Source organism: Crocodylus porosus, unplaced genomic scaffold, assembly GCF_001723895.1.
Source record: "Crocodylus porosus isolate Cpor-Errol unplaced genomic scaffold, CroPor_comp1, whole genome shotgun sequence".
NCBI classification, from domain to species: Eukaryota; Metazoa; Chordata; order Crocodylia; family Crocodylidae; genus Crocodylus; species Crocodylus porosus.
In genome coordinates, this window is record NW_017728949.1 from 20,117,294 (window position 1) to 20,136,034 (window position 18,741).

The window sequence follows — 18,741 nt, forward strand, 5'->3', positions numbered from 1 at the left end:
CAGGTCAGGCAGGAGTGATTTTGCACATCAGTGTCTCGGGATGGTCTTGGATCCAACGCTGAGCCATTGTCCAACCAATAGGGTGTTTGAAAGTCCTGCATGTGAAAGGCAAATCAGTTTAAATCACCACCTCCTCCCCCCACAATCAGATAATGGATTATGATATGGGTTAGCATAATAATTCACCCTTGGGAACAAAAGGGGGGAGGGGTTCTGCTGTAGGGACATTAGGTGTCAGGATGTTAGCAAGTAATAAACCTAAGGGTCTTGTCAGACCTTATGCTCTAAGTTGAACAAATGTTAACCAGCTTAGTGCCATTTGGCTTAGTGGAGCAGTCACACGGTAAAGTGAAAAACCTGATCTGACTGACCCTCACTTGCCCAGATATGACTTGCAGCTAAAGGCTTGGTGAGCAGGGGCAGGAGTGGGAGCTAGGGTCAGGACCAGGTGCAGTGCACCATCCAGTTCCCCCACCACACCCCTGGCTCAGACTGGTTCACTCTGCTCCTAAGGGTGGCAGAACTGGTGTGGCTGGCACCATGGCCACCAGGCGCTGCAGTGACCGTGGTGTGTGCTCTGCCAGATGTCCCCAGGAGATGAGATACTGTGTCCAGCCCCTCTGCCCCAGTGTTCCTCCTCACCCACTGCCTCCTGGATGCTGGAGGGCTTCAACTTGGGTGGAAAAGCTGTGGAGAGTGGCCACAAATTAATGGAATAGGAGCAAAATTAGATGAATTAGAGCTAATCCTGCCTTGGAGCAGCATAATGTTAAACCAACAGTGAGTACTTTAAGCTACTTAAAAGGTGTTAATGTGCAGCCAGTCCAGGAGTTCAGAGCTCCAGAAGCCACCTAAAATTACTGTGTAACAAGGCCCTTAGCATGTATTACCCACCTGTTATTTGGTTAGAAGCTGGACAGATGGGTAGGACAGAGCACATCAGCTCCTGTATGAGCTACCAGCGCATTTCCAGTGGTGCCTCTCCCAGACTGAATAGCAGAGGGACAGTATATTACCCTATGTCCAGCACAAGTTCAAGTGAGTTTTATAATAGCTGTGGTGACACAAGAAACATCTCTGGTTGGCTTCACGGCTCAGTTGGATTACCTTGCATTCATTCCAGGAGATGCATTTAGCTGAAATGCTCTTAAAGCATTGTTTTTCCCATGCAACACACATGGGATTGATCTACCATCACTGACTCTCTGCCTGTGCTCTGCCATGGAGCCCGTTCTCCCAGGGCAGTAGTTGTATTCCAAACCCCTGAGTAGCTGTAATCCCCTCTGCCTCTCTCAAATGTGTAAAGAAACTATATGCTTTCCCCACTAAAGCTACACATTTCCTTCTAGAATAGCACAATCTACAATTGGCAACACTACACACCCCTGTCCAAGCATCCCGACTCTTCCTACACTTCCCTTCTCCTGTCTCTTCCAACCCCAGCGTGTGGGTCCGTCCCCAGGTGTTACCAACGTGCTGGGGCTCTAGCAGTGTGGTGACTCTGGCCCTGTGACAGGGGTTCTTGCAGCTGTCGGGTGCGTGGAGCAGCTAGCTCCCCAAACAACCTTCTCCCTAATTAACTCTAGTCCCAAAGCCCCCCTGTGCTTTCCTGTTTCAGCTCCCAGCTACTGCTAGTCCTAGTCTGCAGGGAAGGAGAGGGTCCTGGCAAGGAGAGGACAGTGGGTGCCCTCTTTCTTGCTAAACCCAACTACTCCACCATGTAGGAGGGAGGCACAGGTAGGAGGAGGGGAGGCACCAAGTGCCCTGTTCTGGGCACTTGGTGCTCTAGACCCTCCTTCTCCAGGCCAGAGTTGGTGCTTTGATACAAAGGACATGTCTACACAAAACAGGACCTGGCCTGAAGGACGTGGGGGTCAGGGCTTTGTTCTGCCAAAGCTGAGTTGAGGCTAGGAATGAGGGGCGAATGTGGGCGCTATCCCATTTTTGTGCTGCTGCTCTTGGCCTGGCCTCTTGGGGCCATTGCAGAAGCAAAGAATAGAAGCTGTATGGTATTTCCTAGTCATACCCATCGCATCCCCTACAGAGTTCTCACAAAAGTTTACTTTGAAGCCAGTTTTCTTCCTTTCAGACTCCTGGGGATGTCACTTTATCCTACCACAGAGGTGTGGTACACACTTAACCCCCCCCAACGATCCAACTCCCAGAGGAGGCCTCAAGAGTTTGCTCTGATACTAGCGGGGGAGCAGAATCCAGCCATGACAAAGTCTGTGTAGATGCTGCCTGACACATTCCAACCAGCTGATCATTTAATCGCTGTTGACTTTGGAGCATAAATGCAAGCAACACCCTACATCCAGCCTCTGGTCAAGCTGTAATCAGTTAAAAATGACCTTTGGACTTCACATGGGTGGGGAGTATTGACAATATCATACACTCTCATGGTTACAGTACCTGACAACAAGCAAGGAAAGAGGTGAAAAGCCAGTTACACAGCTTTATTGAATAACCCTGCCCACAGCTTCTCTTGGTCACAGCACTTTCTACTACCTGATTGGCTACCAAAGCACGACTGGGGCAGGTGTTGTGTTTAAAAGACCTGCAGTTTATTCAGTGGTGAGATTTTAGCTTATTTTGGACGAACAGCTACAGGGACCTTCAGGTATGTAAGCTCCAAGTGCCGGTGTTGTAGATGGTTTCCTATTACCTAGCATATGTTTCCAAGCTTTTAATTAATTTTGCTTCTCACCCACCTTTCCTTCATAACAATGAGAATATATATTTGTGGGTGTCTGGGGGGGAGGGGGATATAGATGTCTGTATTTGTCAAATTCATATTTTATATATATATACAGAGAGAGAGCGAGACAGAGAGAGAGACAGAGAGAGATGCATCTCTCTATATATGTTAATTTGAATATATAATATATAATATTAATTTGAATATATAATTACATATATGAATTTAATAAGTACAAACATATAGACAAAATGTTCTCTTTACTATAGGCAAAATTTGGCTTTTGTAATCTTATTTGTATTTATATTCAGACAAATAAGATTAATAAAGGGCAAATTTTGTCTATAGTTTGACTTGGGAATATGGGAGCTAAACGGCATCCTGAGAGGTGCCTTTGGTTTTGAAGTAAAAAAGAGCTTCATTCTTCTTTTGACTCTTAAGAGCAAAGTGAAATGGTGGAACTGGTACCATCACCAGCTTCGTTTTGCATAGATGTTCCCACCAAAGGGCTTTCCTACTTAACCCCTTTCTTGTCTATTAAGATGATAAGCTCTTGAGGGCAGGAATCTGCATTTGCAGGGTGCACTCTTGCCCAACAAAGTGCTGTTTTTGGCTGATCACTAGGCAAGCCAAGAATACCACATGAAACACCAGCTCTGCTGCTTTCCTGTCAGGATAAACATTGTGATTTCAACCTCAGGTGGCTATGTGGTTAGATTGCTGAGAGTGATGCTGGTGCTTTGGACTTCAGAAAGGCTTTTGCAGAAAGGCTGCTCTGTTCTGTAATGCACTTATGCCTAGTGAAGTGGCTCACTGTAAAAATATGTATGAAGGGCGAGGATTTTGTATGATATCTTTTGCTGGATTAGTTATATAGTTGGGAGAGCTGTTGGCCGAGCTTTCAAGCTTCCAGTGCCCTTCCTCAGGCTGTATCTGAGTTGTTTATGTGATGCAGGAGCTAAATGCACTGGAATATCTCCTGATTTGTGTCACTTTACAACAATTTTACAGTTTGTTTAAAGACTGAGTTGGGCCTGATCTTATTCAATATGCTTTAGTGATGACCTTGACACAGAAAATAGGAGTGTGTTAATGGACTTTGCCAAATACTAAAAGTTATTAATCCATTGATGTATTAGGTAAGGTACTTCCCATAGAGAGTTAACCTGATTTGAAATACAGGATACAGTTGTGGGCAGTGCACTATTTACGAATGATGACCTTGAGCTTGGGCAGGTGCAAAGAAGGGAAGGAGAAACAGCTGTTTGAGTAAAAGGTGAATGGTTTCTGGAGACTAAATGAGTCTAGATTGGCCGTGGCTTAGCTGGACATCAGAAGGTGCTAGCCATCAGAGTGGTGAGGTGCCGGGGCAGCCTCCCAACAGAGTAGGGAAGGCAAAATGCTGACTGCTTTCAAGATGGAACTTGATCATCTTATGGAAGGGATTAAATGATGTGATGCCTGTTTATGACCCAATACACAGAATGCTGCTGATCCCAAACACATCAGGCCAAAAGGAATTAGTGCAATGGCATCAAGAATGGCTTCAGCCCAGCTGGGTTTACAGGGAAAGAGAAGGGCCTTGTTCTCTAAACATGTCCATCGTGCCACTCTTACACAGAGCAGAGCAGCAATAATCCCTGAGGGAAACCTATTTTTAATTAGGATTTAATTGTTTTGTTAAAACCTGCTTTGTTAGTAGAATAGCTAGTTGCCTTTCATCCCAGCCAACTTGCCTTCAGGCATTGTCCTTCTTTTGTAAGGAGCTGAGCCAGCGTGGGGGTGAGGGAGAGTTAGCTGTTGGCCAGTGTCAGAGTAAATAACTCCAGGAGCAAGGAGGAAGCAGGACTGGGCTGTGATGGCTGATTAGCTAGGCAACAACACCTCCTGGGGCTGCTTCTAGGTGGGGCAGTACTCGCTCCATACGGTGCCTGAGACCCCACTCTAGGCCTGAATGAATAGCGGTGGAAAGGAAGGTGATTGTCTGGCAATGGGGAGTGGAGAGGAGGACGTGCTACGCAGTGTGCTGGAGAGCAGTACTGGGAGCAAGGCGTTGCTTTTTTCTCTGTGCCGGCCCATGGGCCGTTTGCAGCTGTGCACTACCTGCATGAGATAAAGTTGTGCAGTGCCCATGCCACGGCTGGTACTGGTGCCCAGTAGTCAGAGGGCAATTGATGATTCAAGCAGGTAGATAAGGAAAACAAACAGGCTGCCTGCAGTGAACGTGGTGCTGAATGGGTGGTAACACAACACTCCCTGGCTTTGCCGGTGACTTTGGACTGACCTAGTTCTGCCTTGCTGGAAGTTACAGAAAGCTTGTCCTTTGAGGCCAATAGCAGCAGGTTGGTCTCTATTGTGGTCCTGGGCCGTCAAAGTCCATTCTCAACATTTGCAGGCAATCGTTTGTCTGAATAGGCCCACGTGCTCTTCACTCAGGGCTCCTTTCAGCCACAAAGGTACTGTGAGCTAAAAAAAGAGACATAACCCCCTCACCCCCCACCTGTTGTAGGTGAAGAACAAGGGAAAGGGCACAGCCATTGTAAGAGCAGGGAATCTTATGCCCAGGGAATCAGGAAGAAGTCCAGGCCCTGCTACAGAGGAAGACTAAAACCCCTGTAGTTCTTGCCAGTCTGACCTGGGGGAAAAATTCTTTCCTGACCTGAAACCCCTGACCTGGTTTCACACTGAGGCCATGGGCAAGACCTTCCCAGCCAGCGTTGGGTAGTTATGTTTACTGGGACATGTAACAAAGGAGGCCCATGAGACAGAGGCATGCCATGGCAGGGCCCTGGGGGCATCAGCCACACACCCTCCAGTTGCCACTGCTGCTGCGATTGTGATTGTCCAGCTGTGGTGGCAGCTATTATTTTTCCACATGCTTACTGCAAATCAGTGCCCAGGCATCTGCCCTGGTCACCCCACCCTGGTTATTCCACTGCCTAGAGATGCCAACTGCAATCAGGGCCCTCCAGTAGTGATGATAATGACAATGTTAGAAACGATGTGGCAGAGAAGTGTTTTGGGGCGCACAGCTGGCCCCTGGCAGAGTAGGGACTTGAATCTAGGAGGGGGAAGTGGAGGAAAAGGGCCCTTGTGTGTGGGTGTGTGTGGGCATTTATGTGTATGCATGCAAAGCCACACAAGCGGCAACCCCCACATTTGTGCACCTGGGAGAAGCTGGTGTGAGCTGCCATCTCCTGCTTGCCTGGAGGACGTGCTGGAGCTGGTTCCAAGGGAGAGCTCTCGCCCTCCTGAGTTGTCCAAGAGGAGGAGGAAACAGGGGGGATAAATTGGGGCCAGGGGTGGGGGGAGCATGGGAGAAGCCTCCATGGCTGCTCTTTCCTGTTCTATAAGGAGGTCCCATTGTGGGGTACAAAGGGGAGAACAGTTTGTGATACGAGCAGCATGGGCCACAGGGGCTGTCGTGTGAGCAGCAGGTGACAGTGGTTGGTCATGCTAATGCCTTCCCATGTGTGAATGAATCTAGAAAAACATCCTGAAAGCGAATTTGTGCTGAACAGGCACTCATGACACAGTATGTACCAGCGCACAGCTGTCCTCCTCATTGCATGGGTCTGGTGCCTGTGTCATCCACTAGCATGAGACACAAGTGTGGAAAAGCCAGGTGGAAGCACAGTGCCTGCCTGCAGGGATGCAGAGACAGCTCCCCTCCCACCTGGAAAGGAATGGGCAAGCATCTTCATTGCTCTGGTGCAACTCTTCTAGGTACAAAGCAGCATGTCTGGCTGCACTCTAACATGGCTCTAATTCACTTGTGCAAAACTGCTTCAGAAGATGGACTCTAAAACCACATCTACATGGCATCAAACAGTTCTGGGGAGCACTGCTGTGGAGACCTGTCCCACCTAGTTGCTCGCACTCTGTGAATGTCCCATTCCAAAACCACATCACAGCCTGAGTTTTCCTGAGACAGAGAAACTGAGAGGTGCTGCCTCTCAGGGAGGAAATGGGATCTTAGCCCTGTCCCCTGCAATACATTAGTCCATGGAGAAGCAGATTGTATGACGGGCAATGCTGCGTCTGCCTCCTGGATGACAGAGATCTCCAGTGGGTTTTCTTTGCTGGGGCAGAGATCTTCTCCAAGTGCTTGCGGTGGATAAATGGGGACCTGCAGAGAGCTGAGAAGAGAAAACTTCTAACCCTGTGTATCTTTCATTCACAGGTGGTGCTGGACACATCTGGAATGTGGAATCCTAATGCAGGTGAGGCCCTGTCTCAGCTGGCAACATGGTACCTGGGAAGGTCTGCACTGCAAGCCAAGTTCTCTCTTGCTCTAGGTTTGGTTTAAAGTGTGTGTGGGGGGCAAAGTAAACGTTGACCTCTGGGCCAGAAATCATGGCTATCAGTGGGAGACATGCCTGGGTAAGGACTGCAGCATCAGGCTATTTCATGATTAAGTGAAAGTGTTTGTAATCTTCAAGGTTTAATAGTCAAGGATGAGGGCTCCAATCTGCTTCTGGGCTCAACTTGTAAGGGACAGGCAGGCCTTCTGAGACTGGGAACAGTGCACCAATTAATAGGAGGTGGTATGGCACAGTTTGGCCCTAAGTGCTTGCAGCATTAACTGCATTATCGTTCCTTGCTGTTCTTTAGGCAGGTTCATTAGAAAGCCCAGGGTCACAGTTCCCTGATGTTCCTGAGAAGCACATAGTGCTTTTATTTCCAACAGTGCAGAGACTTCTGTATGGGCTGTGGAGCACAGGAGGGACCAGCTCCCCTTAGGTTGTTTCTAAGGGGAACAGTGCACTGGGAAGAGCTGGTCTGTGCTAGAGGACCCTGCTGTCCAATGCTGGGGAAATGCTGTATGGAGTTCTCATTGCATTGTGGAGATGCTGCCAGAGGAAAGGGGTGAAGGTGTCTGGCTCTCTCGTGTTCTTCATCTTTTTTCCCCGTTTTTCTGGCAGGAACCCCTGGTGGGGTGCCACCACCCAACATGCAGCCTTATCCCCCTCCTCCTGGATCATACCCTGGCCCTTATCCAGGGCCTGGCATGCCAGCATGCCCAGTCCCAGGTTATCCTGGTTCTGGCCACCCTCCTCCACCTTGTGGACCCCCAGGCATGTATCCTGGGCCTGGTGGACCCCACCCCCACCCGCATCCTCATGGACCCCACCCACATGGACCCCACCCTCATGGACCCCAAGGCATGATGCCTGGGGGACCAGGATGTCAGCCCATTTCTCCTGGTTATTATCCCTCGGGTGGTCATCATGGACATCATAAAAAGCATAAGAAAAAGCAAAAGAAGCATTCCCATGGACACGGAGGCAAGGTAAGGAGCCAGCGATCCTGGGGCCTGGGGAGGGAGGCTGCAGAAGGCAATGTGCTTAAGGGCCTGAACTCTGAGTTGGAAGGCAGTGCAAGACCCACAAGTCCACAGATGCCAAAACCTTTTGGCTAGGAAATGTTCCATTTCTAGCTCATACCTTCAGTTGCTGGGATATGAGCTCCAAGGTCAGGACTTGCAAAAACACAAGTACAAACATTTTTCTCAAGACAAAGAGCACTTCCAAACCCAACCAGTATCTTGTACTGTCTCATTCTTTAAGGAGACACTCTAATTAGGTGGTTGACTGTTGACCAAATGGGTTCTCACTTTGCAATTTAATTTGTTATACATTTGCAACAAGCAAATAACAGCCCCTATCAAATATTCCCACATATATATTATAGCAGAAACCTCCCTCGCAGTCTTTATTTAGCTCAAACATCTTAATAAACCAAGCAACTAAAATATGCTTATTCATTTTCCCAATTATTGTATCAATGATCTAAAAAAATTCAGTCAAGAGGCAGGCATGTTTGTAATGGGTCAACCTAGCATTATATAAATAAATTCTTTTAGTTCTATTAGTCCTTTTACACCAATCTTATGGTTTCCTTTCTTACAGAACAGTAATCAGATTATTTCTCTGCTTTAGGCCTTAATTCTGCACAGAACATGCTTAGCCTTAAGCAACGAAGCAATCCAGTAGCCATCACTGTTGCTAATTATATGCATATATTTAAACAGGTTTGCAAATTTTTGCCAGGCTGGGACGTTATATCTTACACCTTAACCAGACAGTGTTTGGGAGCACTTTTATCAAACACAGCTTCCTGCTGACTCCTGCTCCGTGCTGGCTACATGCCAGAAAAATGCCATGTAGCTACTTTCTGGCATGTGCCCAGCAGCACTTCTCAGTTTCTCTGTCTCAGGAAAACTCAGGCGTGATGAGGTTTTGGAATGGGATGTTCACAGAGTGCGAGCCACTAGGTGGGACAGGTCTCCACGGCAGTGCTCCCCAGAACTATTCGATGCTGTGTAGATGTGGCTTTAGAGTCCATCTTCTGAAGCGGTTATACACAAGTGAATTAGAGCCATGTTAGAGTGCAGTGAGACATGCTACTTTGTATCTAGGAGGGTTGTGGCAGAGCAATGAAGGTGTCTTGCTGTAGCTTCAAAGTCATGAGTTCATACCCCACTCCAAGGGGACTGCAATTTGCAGTTATCACACCTTGACCTAAGTGTCCCTCTCAGGAATCATAACACAATTCTGCTGCTTAGGACAGGCAGTGTAGGATGGCATGCATGATGGACCCTAGAAAAGGAGTTTTCTGTAGCTAGATATAATTAACCAAGCTACAGAGCTAATCCCCATCTCCTTCTGCAGTGAGCTGTGGGATCATTTATGCCCATGAATGAATATGTGTGGGAAAGGCAGACAAGGTTCTTTGGGTAAATGTGATATCTTTTATTAGACCAACTAAGTTTAAAGTTGGTCAAAGAAACTTGTTAGCCTATGTCTTTAGACCAATACGGCTACAACCGACATCCCTGTATACGTGGGCTAGGGGTGTTTTGCTGATATCCTAATAGGCTTCAATCCATGTTTCCTACAGAAAAGCAGTGGCTCAAGCAGCAGCAGCAGTTCTGATTCTGATTAAAGAAGACCTCTCCTCCCAGCCTGGATTGAGATGGGTGATGCAACAGAAGTAGAATCTAATTTAGGAATGCGCTGTTATTCTACCAAGTCATTCTTCTATTCCCCTTTCCACCCTCTTCAGAATGAATTTTGTGTAACCTGGTGCGTAGCGATTTCCTGTTTCTGGCCTCTGACATTTCCGGCTGGACACATTTTAGGATCCTGAACTGAAGTTTTCAACCATGTCTTTACAGAAAATTCTGTCTTAGAGGGTTTCATTCTCTAATCCCTGCTGAGATGCAGAGGGACCACATATAACAATGTAATGATTAAAAGTTCTGGTTGTGAATGGATGGTGATTTACTGTCTTGTGCGTGAATCTTGTACAACAATGCCCTCTGCTGGACTGTGCGACTGGGCAGCTTACATGGAAACATGAACTCCTGTGGTCATGGCTGATGAGAATTACTGACCCTGCTGGCAGGCTGTGAACAATGTGATCCTTCAGCTCCAGTACAGGAGGTTGGCTGTTTGGAACAGAACAGAGTCATTTCTCTATCATATGTCCTCCCATGGTGTATGACCAGACCATGGTATGTAATTATTAGGGGTGCAAGGCCTAATTTTCATCCTTCTAAGGCAGCTGTAGTCTTTACCATCATGGTTACAATATGAGAAGTGTGGGATCTTTCCTCAGCCTCTCATGAGGTCCTCCTTGCTCGTTCGGCCCAGCCCTATGTTAGCACATATAATACAGTACTGTATCTAGCAGTAACAAATACTGGCACCCTGTTCTGTTTGTAGGAATCCCCAAATGTACCTACAAGCCAGTCCTGGAAAACTTGAGTCTTAGTCACTGGAGCAATCCCCTTGCCTGCCTAAAATTTCATGTCAGGCCACTTTGCTGGTGAGACCTCGTTGCTCTCTTGCCAGGGGTTCCTGGTAAATCTGTAAAGTTTCAGCTACTGGCTTGCAAGAGAACAAGACCCTTCTGTTCTCTTGCTACGATTCTGTAAAGGTGGCAACCTGTGAGAGTGTTGCAGCGACAGAGCAGAGCACATGGTTAGTGAACTCCAATGGGTAAATGTGAGTTCTCTGGAAATTATGGGGTTTTGTATGTTGGGTGGGGGAGTGCAGGGCATGGTCTGGAATGGCCCAGCTGGCCTTTCTGGTTCTCTCCCCTTACTTATATCTGTAGTGTCCTGTAGGTAGCTTAACGCAGTGTTGAGATGCAGCCTTTGCCTTCCTTCTTTGTGTTCAATCAAAAATAATGTTCTGCAGTTGGCAGGAAATATCAGGAAAAAACTTTTCATTCCCAGTAGTGATTTTCATATGGAACTAAGGCTTCAAAATAGCCTCAGGTTCCCATTGCCATTGGGTCACTCAGAGCCAGAGTCAGGTGTTAAAGGAGCCTAGGACATCAGGGAAGTACAGATGACTTTCATTTCTGGTGGGTGTGGGCCACTGGCTTTTGTGGTGGTACATCTACCCACGCACACCAACTGAGGACTTCAGTTTGTTTTCTTCAGTGGAGATATCTAGTTAATACCAGCTGGAGTCTGACCCACTGAGTACCGTGGAGATGCACTTAGTGACACTAGCTGGGGATATCTGGCCTTCATTTTAAAACACACTATTCACTGTCCCCCTTCCCCTTAAATAATGGACAATATGTTTATAGGGTAGGAAGAAAGAAGAGTTTATTTATTTATTTCTTAAAGAACACAACCGAGGTTCTTATCAGGATGCTGCTCAGGAGATGCCAATTTCAAGAATGCACTCAGGTGCAATTTCCTTGTTTCACTTGCGAGTGTGATCTAGTGCAGACAGCATCGAGTCACCTGGCTTGATACCTCAAGCTGGGATGTAGGCTGGACCTCACAGCAAGGATTAAATACACAGGTTCTTATGAGGCTGGGTGATGGAAGCAGAAGGAGGCAAGGAAAGGCCAGTCCATAGAAACATAAGGATACATAAGGAGGCCAATGAACTTAAAAGTAGATATAGCCTTCAAATGGGCATCTGGAAACATCTGCATGAGACATGGTTAAAACCCCAAGCTAGGTTAGCCCAGCTCATCACTGTTGGGGAAAAAAACAGGCAGGCCAAGGACAAGGTAAATGGAAGTGTACTTTGTGGGCCACATCAGGATGCAGCATGGTGTGTCAGAGACAATCTACCCCTGATATCCCTCTATGGACGGCAGGAGTATGGAGATGAGAAGAAAGAAGGGAGGGCACTCCCCGACGGAACTTGACAAAACCTTGGGAATTATTTTTCTCTTGCTGCCGTTAACAGTAAATAAACCTGAGGTCCAAGCTCAGTGCACAGACCAACTTAGAGGCCTTTGGGCTAGGTTTCTGGAATTATGAGTCATCTGCACCAAGAGCTTGGATGCAGCAAGAGCTTGGATGCAATGACCTTGATGTGGAAGTGGATGCATGAAGCTCCACCAATAAATGTTTGGCAAGGTGGGGAGGTTGGATAAATTCCTGGACATTAGAAATTATCACTCATCCGGCTGAATTTGGGAGCTTTGCTGTTCCTCTGTTTAGCACCCATGGGATTACAGTACATACACAAAGGCATTATTTAGTTTGCTTAAGGCATTGCAAATTATATTGTATGGCTCTGTATCCTTTGAACTTGGTTTTAATTAGCACCATAAATGTGAGATAGCTCATTGTTCCTCGTGACAATTAACATCAGCTTCAACTTGCAGCTAAAAAAAACACTGGCAATCCAGAGGGCAGTTTTGTATGAACTGCTTTAGGCCTGCATGGAGTTTTGCTAACAGACATACAAAGGTAAGGAAACAAAACAAAACAAGTAATATCTGGGGGTGTGTATTGATGAGAGGAGAACATACGTTTTCCCCTTAACTAACATATCCACCTAATGAACCTGTCAAAGAAGCCGGGCTGGGAGAGGCTGGCATAGTCCTTCTCCCGGAATATGGCTGCCCGATCCCCAAGGCCGATCTTGAGCAGGACATCCATGTCCACATCACTGCCGACGGCCACCACCGTGGGCATGACATTATGCTTCTTCATGGAGTCGATGGCCTCCTCAAGGTTCTTGGTCCCTGTGATGCCGTCGGTAATGAAGACAAAGGAGAGCTCAGCATTGCGCCGAGCGACCCTCTGCCTGTCCACTGGGTTGTTGACAATGTTGTTGATGGCATGGATGATGGCAGACCCAATGTTGGAAGAGGAATCCATGTACCTGATGCCAGCCAGAGCATCTGCGATGTCTGTCAGGTTGTATGTTAAAGGGAAGATCACTTGCTGTTGGTTCTCACTGCCATACTGCTGGAGGGCAAGCCGTGCATTCAGATTGTCATTGTCACTCCTGGCCAGTGTGAGGCGCCGGGCCACATCCTCCACAAAGATGTGGGACTTCTGGAAGTTTGCTCCTCCAATTCTTTCAGAGCCGTCCAGCAGGAAGACAATATCAACAGGGCGTTGTGTGCACTGTGCCACAGCCAGCTCTGCAGGGAAAAGGAAAAAAACAACAGTCAAGCCTGAGGGAAAGGAAGGCAGAGGAGGGCCTGGTAGGCTTTCCCTATGCTGCTTTGGACAGAAGTCTACCCGAAGGACTGAAGGACTAAGCCTAAGTAAGAATGACTCCTTGGAAGCTAGCAAGGTGATAGCACTTACATGATATGTAATAGCAACTGTGAGAGCAAAGAGTTGCCGATTTGATTGTTTCCAGAAAGCAAAGTTTCAGCGCCTCAGCCAGGGTTTGTTCAATTGCAAATCAATAATTTGCTTCAGCAAAGATGAAAGAGCTTCTAATAGACAGATCATTTAGCTAGAAAACCAGAACCACACCATGTGACTTAGCTGACAGATCACACCACTCATACAGGTAACTATTCAGAACTTGAAAGAAAAGCAGCAGGGAGTGGCTCTCAAGCCACCCAGACAATGATGCTTGTTTAGTAAAGACACTTGTCTCTGAATGACTGCAAAGAACAAGCAAGCTTGCATGAATTGCAGTCTGTTCATAGGCAATGCACACTGACAAGTCCCAGGGTCTTGGCTTGTTCCCTGGACCCTCTAGTTGGGAGGACAACTATTTTCAAATGCTAGTACAGCCAACTACTGCATGTGTTCACAGTGCTGCTTCTGAATTGTGCCCCAATCCCATGCAGTGGTGCAGCTATCAGGCCATTACACCATTTCGTTGTTGAATAACCCTGTCCAGCCATGCTACAGCCAACAGCAACACTAGTGTTGGAAACGAGTACTAACACCACTTCTGCCTATCTGTGCTTGACACTGGTGGGGGGAAAACACTTCTAGGAGTTTCATCTTTACTCACCCAGTGGGGTGAGCACATACCTATTGCCACTGGCTGAGGCTGTAATGCCCTGGCTTGCCCTGCAGGAAACAAAATGCAGCTGCACCATGGGAAGGCAGGCACAATCACTGCAGCACCTCTTTTCTGGGGATGGGGAGGAGAGCAGCAGCCATTCTCAGGAAGCAGCTCATTCCCCCTCTGCACTTGGCCAGATCTGCTAGTGGAGCAGGTAGGCCAAGCTCGGGACCCTCATATTATTTGTCCCCTCCACAACATTTGCTTGAGGAGGGGAAGATGGAGTGTGCAGTCCATGCTGACCCCCTGAGGCTGGAGTCCCAGTCTGAGTCAGCAGCTTTGTGCAGCTGAACAAGGGCAGGGGCAATGGCATTCACAGCAAGGAGGCCAGCACTACAGAACAAAGGCTGAGCCATGGTATTCATGCAAATAGCTGTGAAGTCACTGGCTCTCACAGCAAGGGATTCAGGGACAGACGCTGAGCAGAGAACACTGGGAAACGCGTGCTGCTTCTCAAAGGCGGCCAAGGAGCTGGTGGATGCTGCTCAGGGGAGCTCTGCCTGGAGACAGGAGGCAACAAGGGATGAGAATAGGCCCCACAGATACAGAGTACACCAGCAAGCTTCCTCCTCTTCCTTCTGCAGCACCGTACGATGGGCGGTGTCACTTATTCGGAGAACAATTAAAGAGGGAGCTGATCAGTACTTCCCTTCACGTGGCCAGCCATGCAAAGGGGCAGCATCCCTGCATCCTCATGGATTTGGCATGATGCTACTTCAGTGCGGAAGTTATTTTCTGGCTATGACAGCTATGGAGTAGGGCAAGGGCACCTCGTTCCCCCTGGGGAGAGTCAGGGTGGGTCAGTTTTAAACTTCTCACTGAAACTGGCTCCAGGCAAATCTATTCTGAAGAAAGGACTTTGCCTTCATAGAACAGGTAGGGGCTGAGCTCAGCAGCCACGTGTGGAAGTCATACAACAAAAGGCCAGTTTAGCTCCTTCACACCTCTGTCCTCTAAACATGTCTTCTTTCATGGGGCTGGAGAAAGGTCCCCTGTCTTCTCAGCTGGCTACCTGAGTATGGCAATGACAGCTTCCATCCCTGGAGGGAGCTAAGTGCAATGTTAGAAAGAAGGCCCTGAAGGAGACTGAAATTTGGCCCATCTCTCATTTGGAGGGCAGTCTCAGGTTTCATTTCCATGTGGCATACCACACAACGTGCCCCCTGCACACGGCTCCCTTCCCAGGCCAATGCCTGCCTGGGGTCAGACATGCATCTGCCCTGTAACCCAACAGGACTTACTTATGCATGAGTACTCATGTAGATATGTACCCCCAGGATCGTGGCTAACCTGTACTTGATGTCAAGAGAGGGAAAAGGACAGGGGATCAGGGGCAGGGAGGGCATGAGGTTTCATCAAGGGCATGGGAAGACTGAAAAACATCACCACAAAGCCGGCAAGCCAGTCACTTCACATCATGCTTTAATGGGAGTATGGGTCCTTGTCATACAGCTTATAGAGGGAGGCGTGCGTGTCTGCAGCGCACCACACTACATTCTAGGTACTGGGCAGCATTTGATGCAGGGCGGAGGGAGAGCATGTATAAAAGAGATGAACAGCGGAAGCACCACCAGTGTCTTGCCTCTAATAATCCTGCTCCTTCAGACAGGGGGGATCATTCTACAACCTTTGCTCTTTTGATTTTTGGGTTTGTTTTTTGGGAGTTTTTTTTTGCAAGTCTTTTCAGTTCTTTTGGCTCTGTCCCCTTACATGAAAAGCACTAGCCACTAAGGTTACTTGTGTCCCTTTCACATTTCCTAGGGGGTGAAGTGGGGTGAGCCCAGCAATTGCCTACCTTCACAAAACCCCAAATCCTCCCTCTCAGTGAATATATTGGACTCTGGATTCTGGCTGTTAGGGTCATATCAGGATCGTATCATTACTTTGATATTCTTACTTAAAAGAAAAAGAACAAGTGCGTTCAGCTGGGCTGCAGCTCAGGGCAAGGGGACATTTTCTCTGGGATATGCTGCTGATACATTTTGGATTATTCTTACAGATTTATGCTAATTTGTTTCAAGTCTTTGTGCTTGGTTTCTTGGTGACTACAAAATAAATGTCTATAGCTGAGAAGACAAATATACTCACCTTTCCAAAAAAATCAAATTCTACTGACCTAGGACCTGGTTCAACAAAGCATCTTGGACCCTTGAGGAGTCCCACTGAAACCAACAGAATAAACTGCATGCTTTAAGCCAGTCAAATGCTCAAGTGCTGCTTTGTTGGATCAGGGTCAAAGCAATTTAGCTGTTCAGAATTTATCAGGCTAAAGTCACGTGCCAAAAAGGTGTTGGGGGTGGGAGTTGGGTTTGGCTGCAGATGATCCCGCATACATAGATAACAGGTAGAACTAGGCAACTGGGGTCAAAAACAGGCAGAGCCTCATCTTAAACCTTTGCCTGAAAGTTAAATGCAACAACTATGAAGCTTGAAGAAATGCTGTTACCTCTTTTCTCGTTATGTTGCAGTGGCAAGTGTCTCCAAACTGCCCTGCAGGGGACAGGTTGGGAGCAAAAAGTGTTGAACTGGAAGAAAGTCTATGTTGGTGCAGTTTTTCCAGCCTGAACAAAAGCCAAAAGCCTAGTCACCTCCTGAGAAGGCCTCTTGAGAGGCACTTTCCAGTCTAGTTCTGTAGATCCCAGATGCGGTCAAGCCAAGTTTTTCAGGTTTTCCAGTTCCTAATTCCAGTTTACTGTTTCTCACTCCTGGCTATGACCAGGTAACTATACTGTCTTTAACTGCTTTAAAACAGATATCATTTTAGCCCAAACACTAATATATGATTCAAGGGCTAAGTCAAGCACCTGGCTTTGCCATTTTGCACATTAGTTAAATAAATATGCCTGGGAAAGTTGAAGTAATTATAATAAAACTACATCAAAGTTAGAGGTCTCACAGAGCTCACTTACTGGCACAAAGTACATTATGCCCTCCTCTTCTGCAGGTGAGGTTGAGGGGATGACTTTTAAAGGCACAAATAGCCATTAGCTAGGTACCTCTCTCTTGGAGAAAGTGAATAGGAACTATGCCTTTGAAAATCATCCTCTGTGTCTTGAGCTGTATATTATAGCAACAATGGCTATAATCTCTCTGAATCCAGCATAGCGTTAGTTTTGAACTTTCCATGCATAAACCTACACTGAATTTAAATATGTAGCTGTAAGCATTATAATAACATACCGTACATATTTAACTGTGCAGTTAGTGCATTCTAGCTTTTGCTTCCAGGTCCTATATATTGCATTTTTCCCTAGATGTGTCTATACATATGTTACTGTGCAGGACAGTGAGGAAAAACAAGAGAACTGTAATACACGTACACACATTAGAGTACAATCAGACACAGAACATACTATGCATGTTCTAACAAGGGCAATCCTTAATCAGCACACCAGGGGAAAGATGATGATGGCCATCCCCAATGGCTCACACCAACGTACTATTCTTAATACCACAGGCTGTGCTGTGATTAGGCTGTTGTTTAAACATTGTAATGATAACAGACAGGGTAGCTTGCTTTGTCATCTTGGCCTTGCTAAGACTCTTTGTGCAATCCTAGGAAAGCCCTTGTTGTTGAACAGAAAACGAGAACACAGAAGGCATTAGAATGAAAGCTAAATAGAAAAACACTTAAAACACACATTGTTGTGCACATTTCAAGGAAAGGCTTCATGCCTGCCCTCAGTTATACCTATGCTGGTAAGCCCACGAGCTCAGCCATGCTGGCCAGGTATGACTGAGGGCTCAGCAAGGTCCATTATGGGATCTGGTTGGAGCTCTAATCAGTCTTGCTAGTGTGGGATTATTCAGAAGGCCAAAATCTGTGTCTGCATCCATCGCCTGTGGACAGGACAGACCAGCACTTCTGTTAGCAGTCAGCAGATCTTTTTCTTTTCTTCTTTTTTTTTTTAAAAAGACAATAGCAGAAAAAGCAAGCTCATCTCCTATTCTATGGAAAGTGCTGCCATGCTGGACTGCCAGCCAAGCCAAAGACACCCTTTATCTCAAGTCAGTAGCTGAGAGCAACTGAGATTTTTCTGGGCTTTTCCAAACTAAAAGCACCTGCCTGCATATCTGTTTGCACAAACAGGGACTCAGGAAAAGTGGTTTCCAGGTAAAAATGTTTTCCCAACAGCTACCAGCTCTCCCCCTTCCACCCTGACTCAACCACAGTTTTCATCCAGGTGAGATCCTCTATAGCAGACATCTCAGCAAAGCCCTAGCACCGTTTCTGGATCTCCCACAATCTCGCTGTGCACCATTTTAAAAGTGTCAATGAATAGGTCCATCCACTCCTGCCGATCATGTCCAGTGGCAAACTTGGCTTTTTCGGCGGTATAGGCCAAAGTGGCCACCAGCTGGGTGTACATGTTGGGGTCCTGGATTTCCCGCGTGGAGTTTAGGAACTGGGCGATCGTTTGTATGGTGCTGGGAAAATTTATCTTGACCCCCTCTTCCATGGGGCGGAAAATTACTGGGGGTTCGTTCCCAGGGTTCCTGCCATCTGCAAGTGAGCGTCAAAAGAATATTTTCAGGGCTTTCTAGCATTGGCTGTGTCTAACTGCTATTGGGTTCTCTTACGTACATTGTGCTAGAGGAAGAGTGAGCCAATGAGGAATAGAGAAGCAAAGAACAAAGTCATGTTTTTAATTCTGGGATCTGCTCAGAATGTGGGATACAAAGATGCATGGCTGTCTCACTGAAGCCCTGGCCCAAACATTGTCAAAGGGAATGGAA

General features: G+C 47.1%; 1 protein-coding gene and 1 long non-coding RNA gene across 4 annotated transcripts in view; one reads left to right on the forward strand and one right to left on the reverse strand.

The window, feature by feature from the left end:
• Positions 1 to 2,312: 2,312 nt before the first annotated feature.
• Positions 2,313 to 9,980, forward strand: LOC109323196. Of its 2 annotated transcripts, none has more exons than XR_002104574.1 (4): positions 2,313 to 2,620; positions 6,882 to 6,921; positions 7,624 to 7,991; positions 9,602 to 9,980. It is a non-coding gene; the product is annotated as an uncharacterized LOC109323196 (long non-coding RNA). The 2 variants fall into 2 exon arrangements; XR_002104575.1 differs by lacking the exon at positions 2,313 to 2,620 and adding an exon at positions 6,747 to 6,766.
• Positions 9,981 to 11,307: 1,327 nt separating this feature from the next.
• The window catches only part of COL6A2 (collagen type VI alpha 2 chain), a 43,336-nt gene continuing 35,902 nt past the window's right edge, over positions 11,308 to 18,741 (reverse strand). The window contains exon 28 of one of the 2 annotated variants that reach the window (XM_019553863.1): positions 11,308 to 13,114. In XM_019553863.1, the coding sequence (XP_019409408.1) occupies positions 12,507 to 13,114 (608 nt within the window). In that variant the 3' untranslated portion in view covers positions 11,308 to 12,506. Of the gene's footprint in view, positions 13,115 to 17,878; positions 18,509 to 18,741 lie in introns of those variants that run through there. The other variant, XM_019553864.1, reaches the window with a different exon arrangement.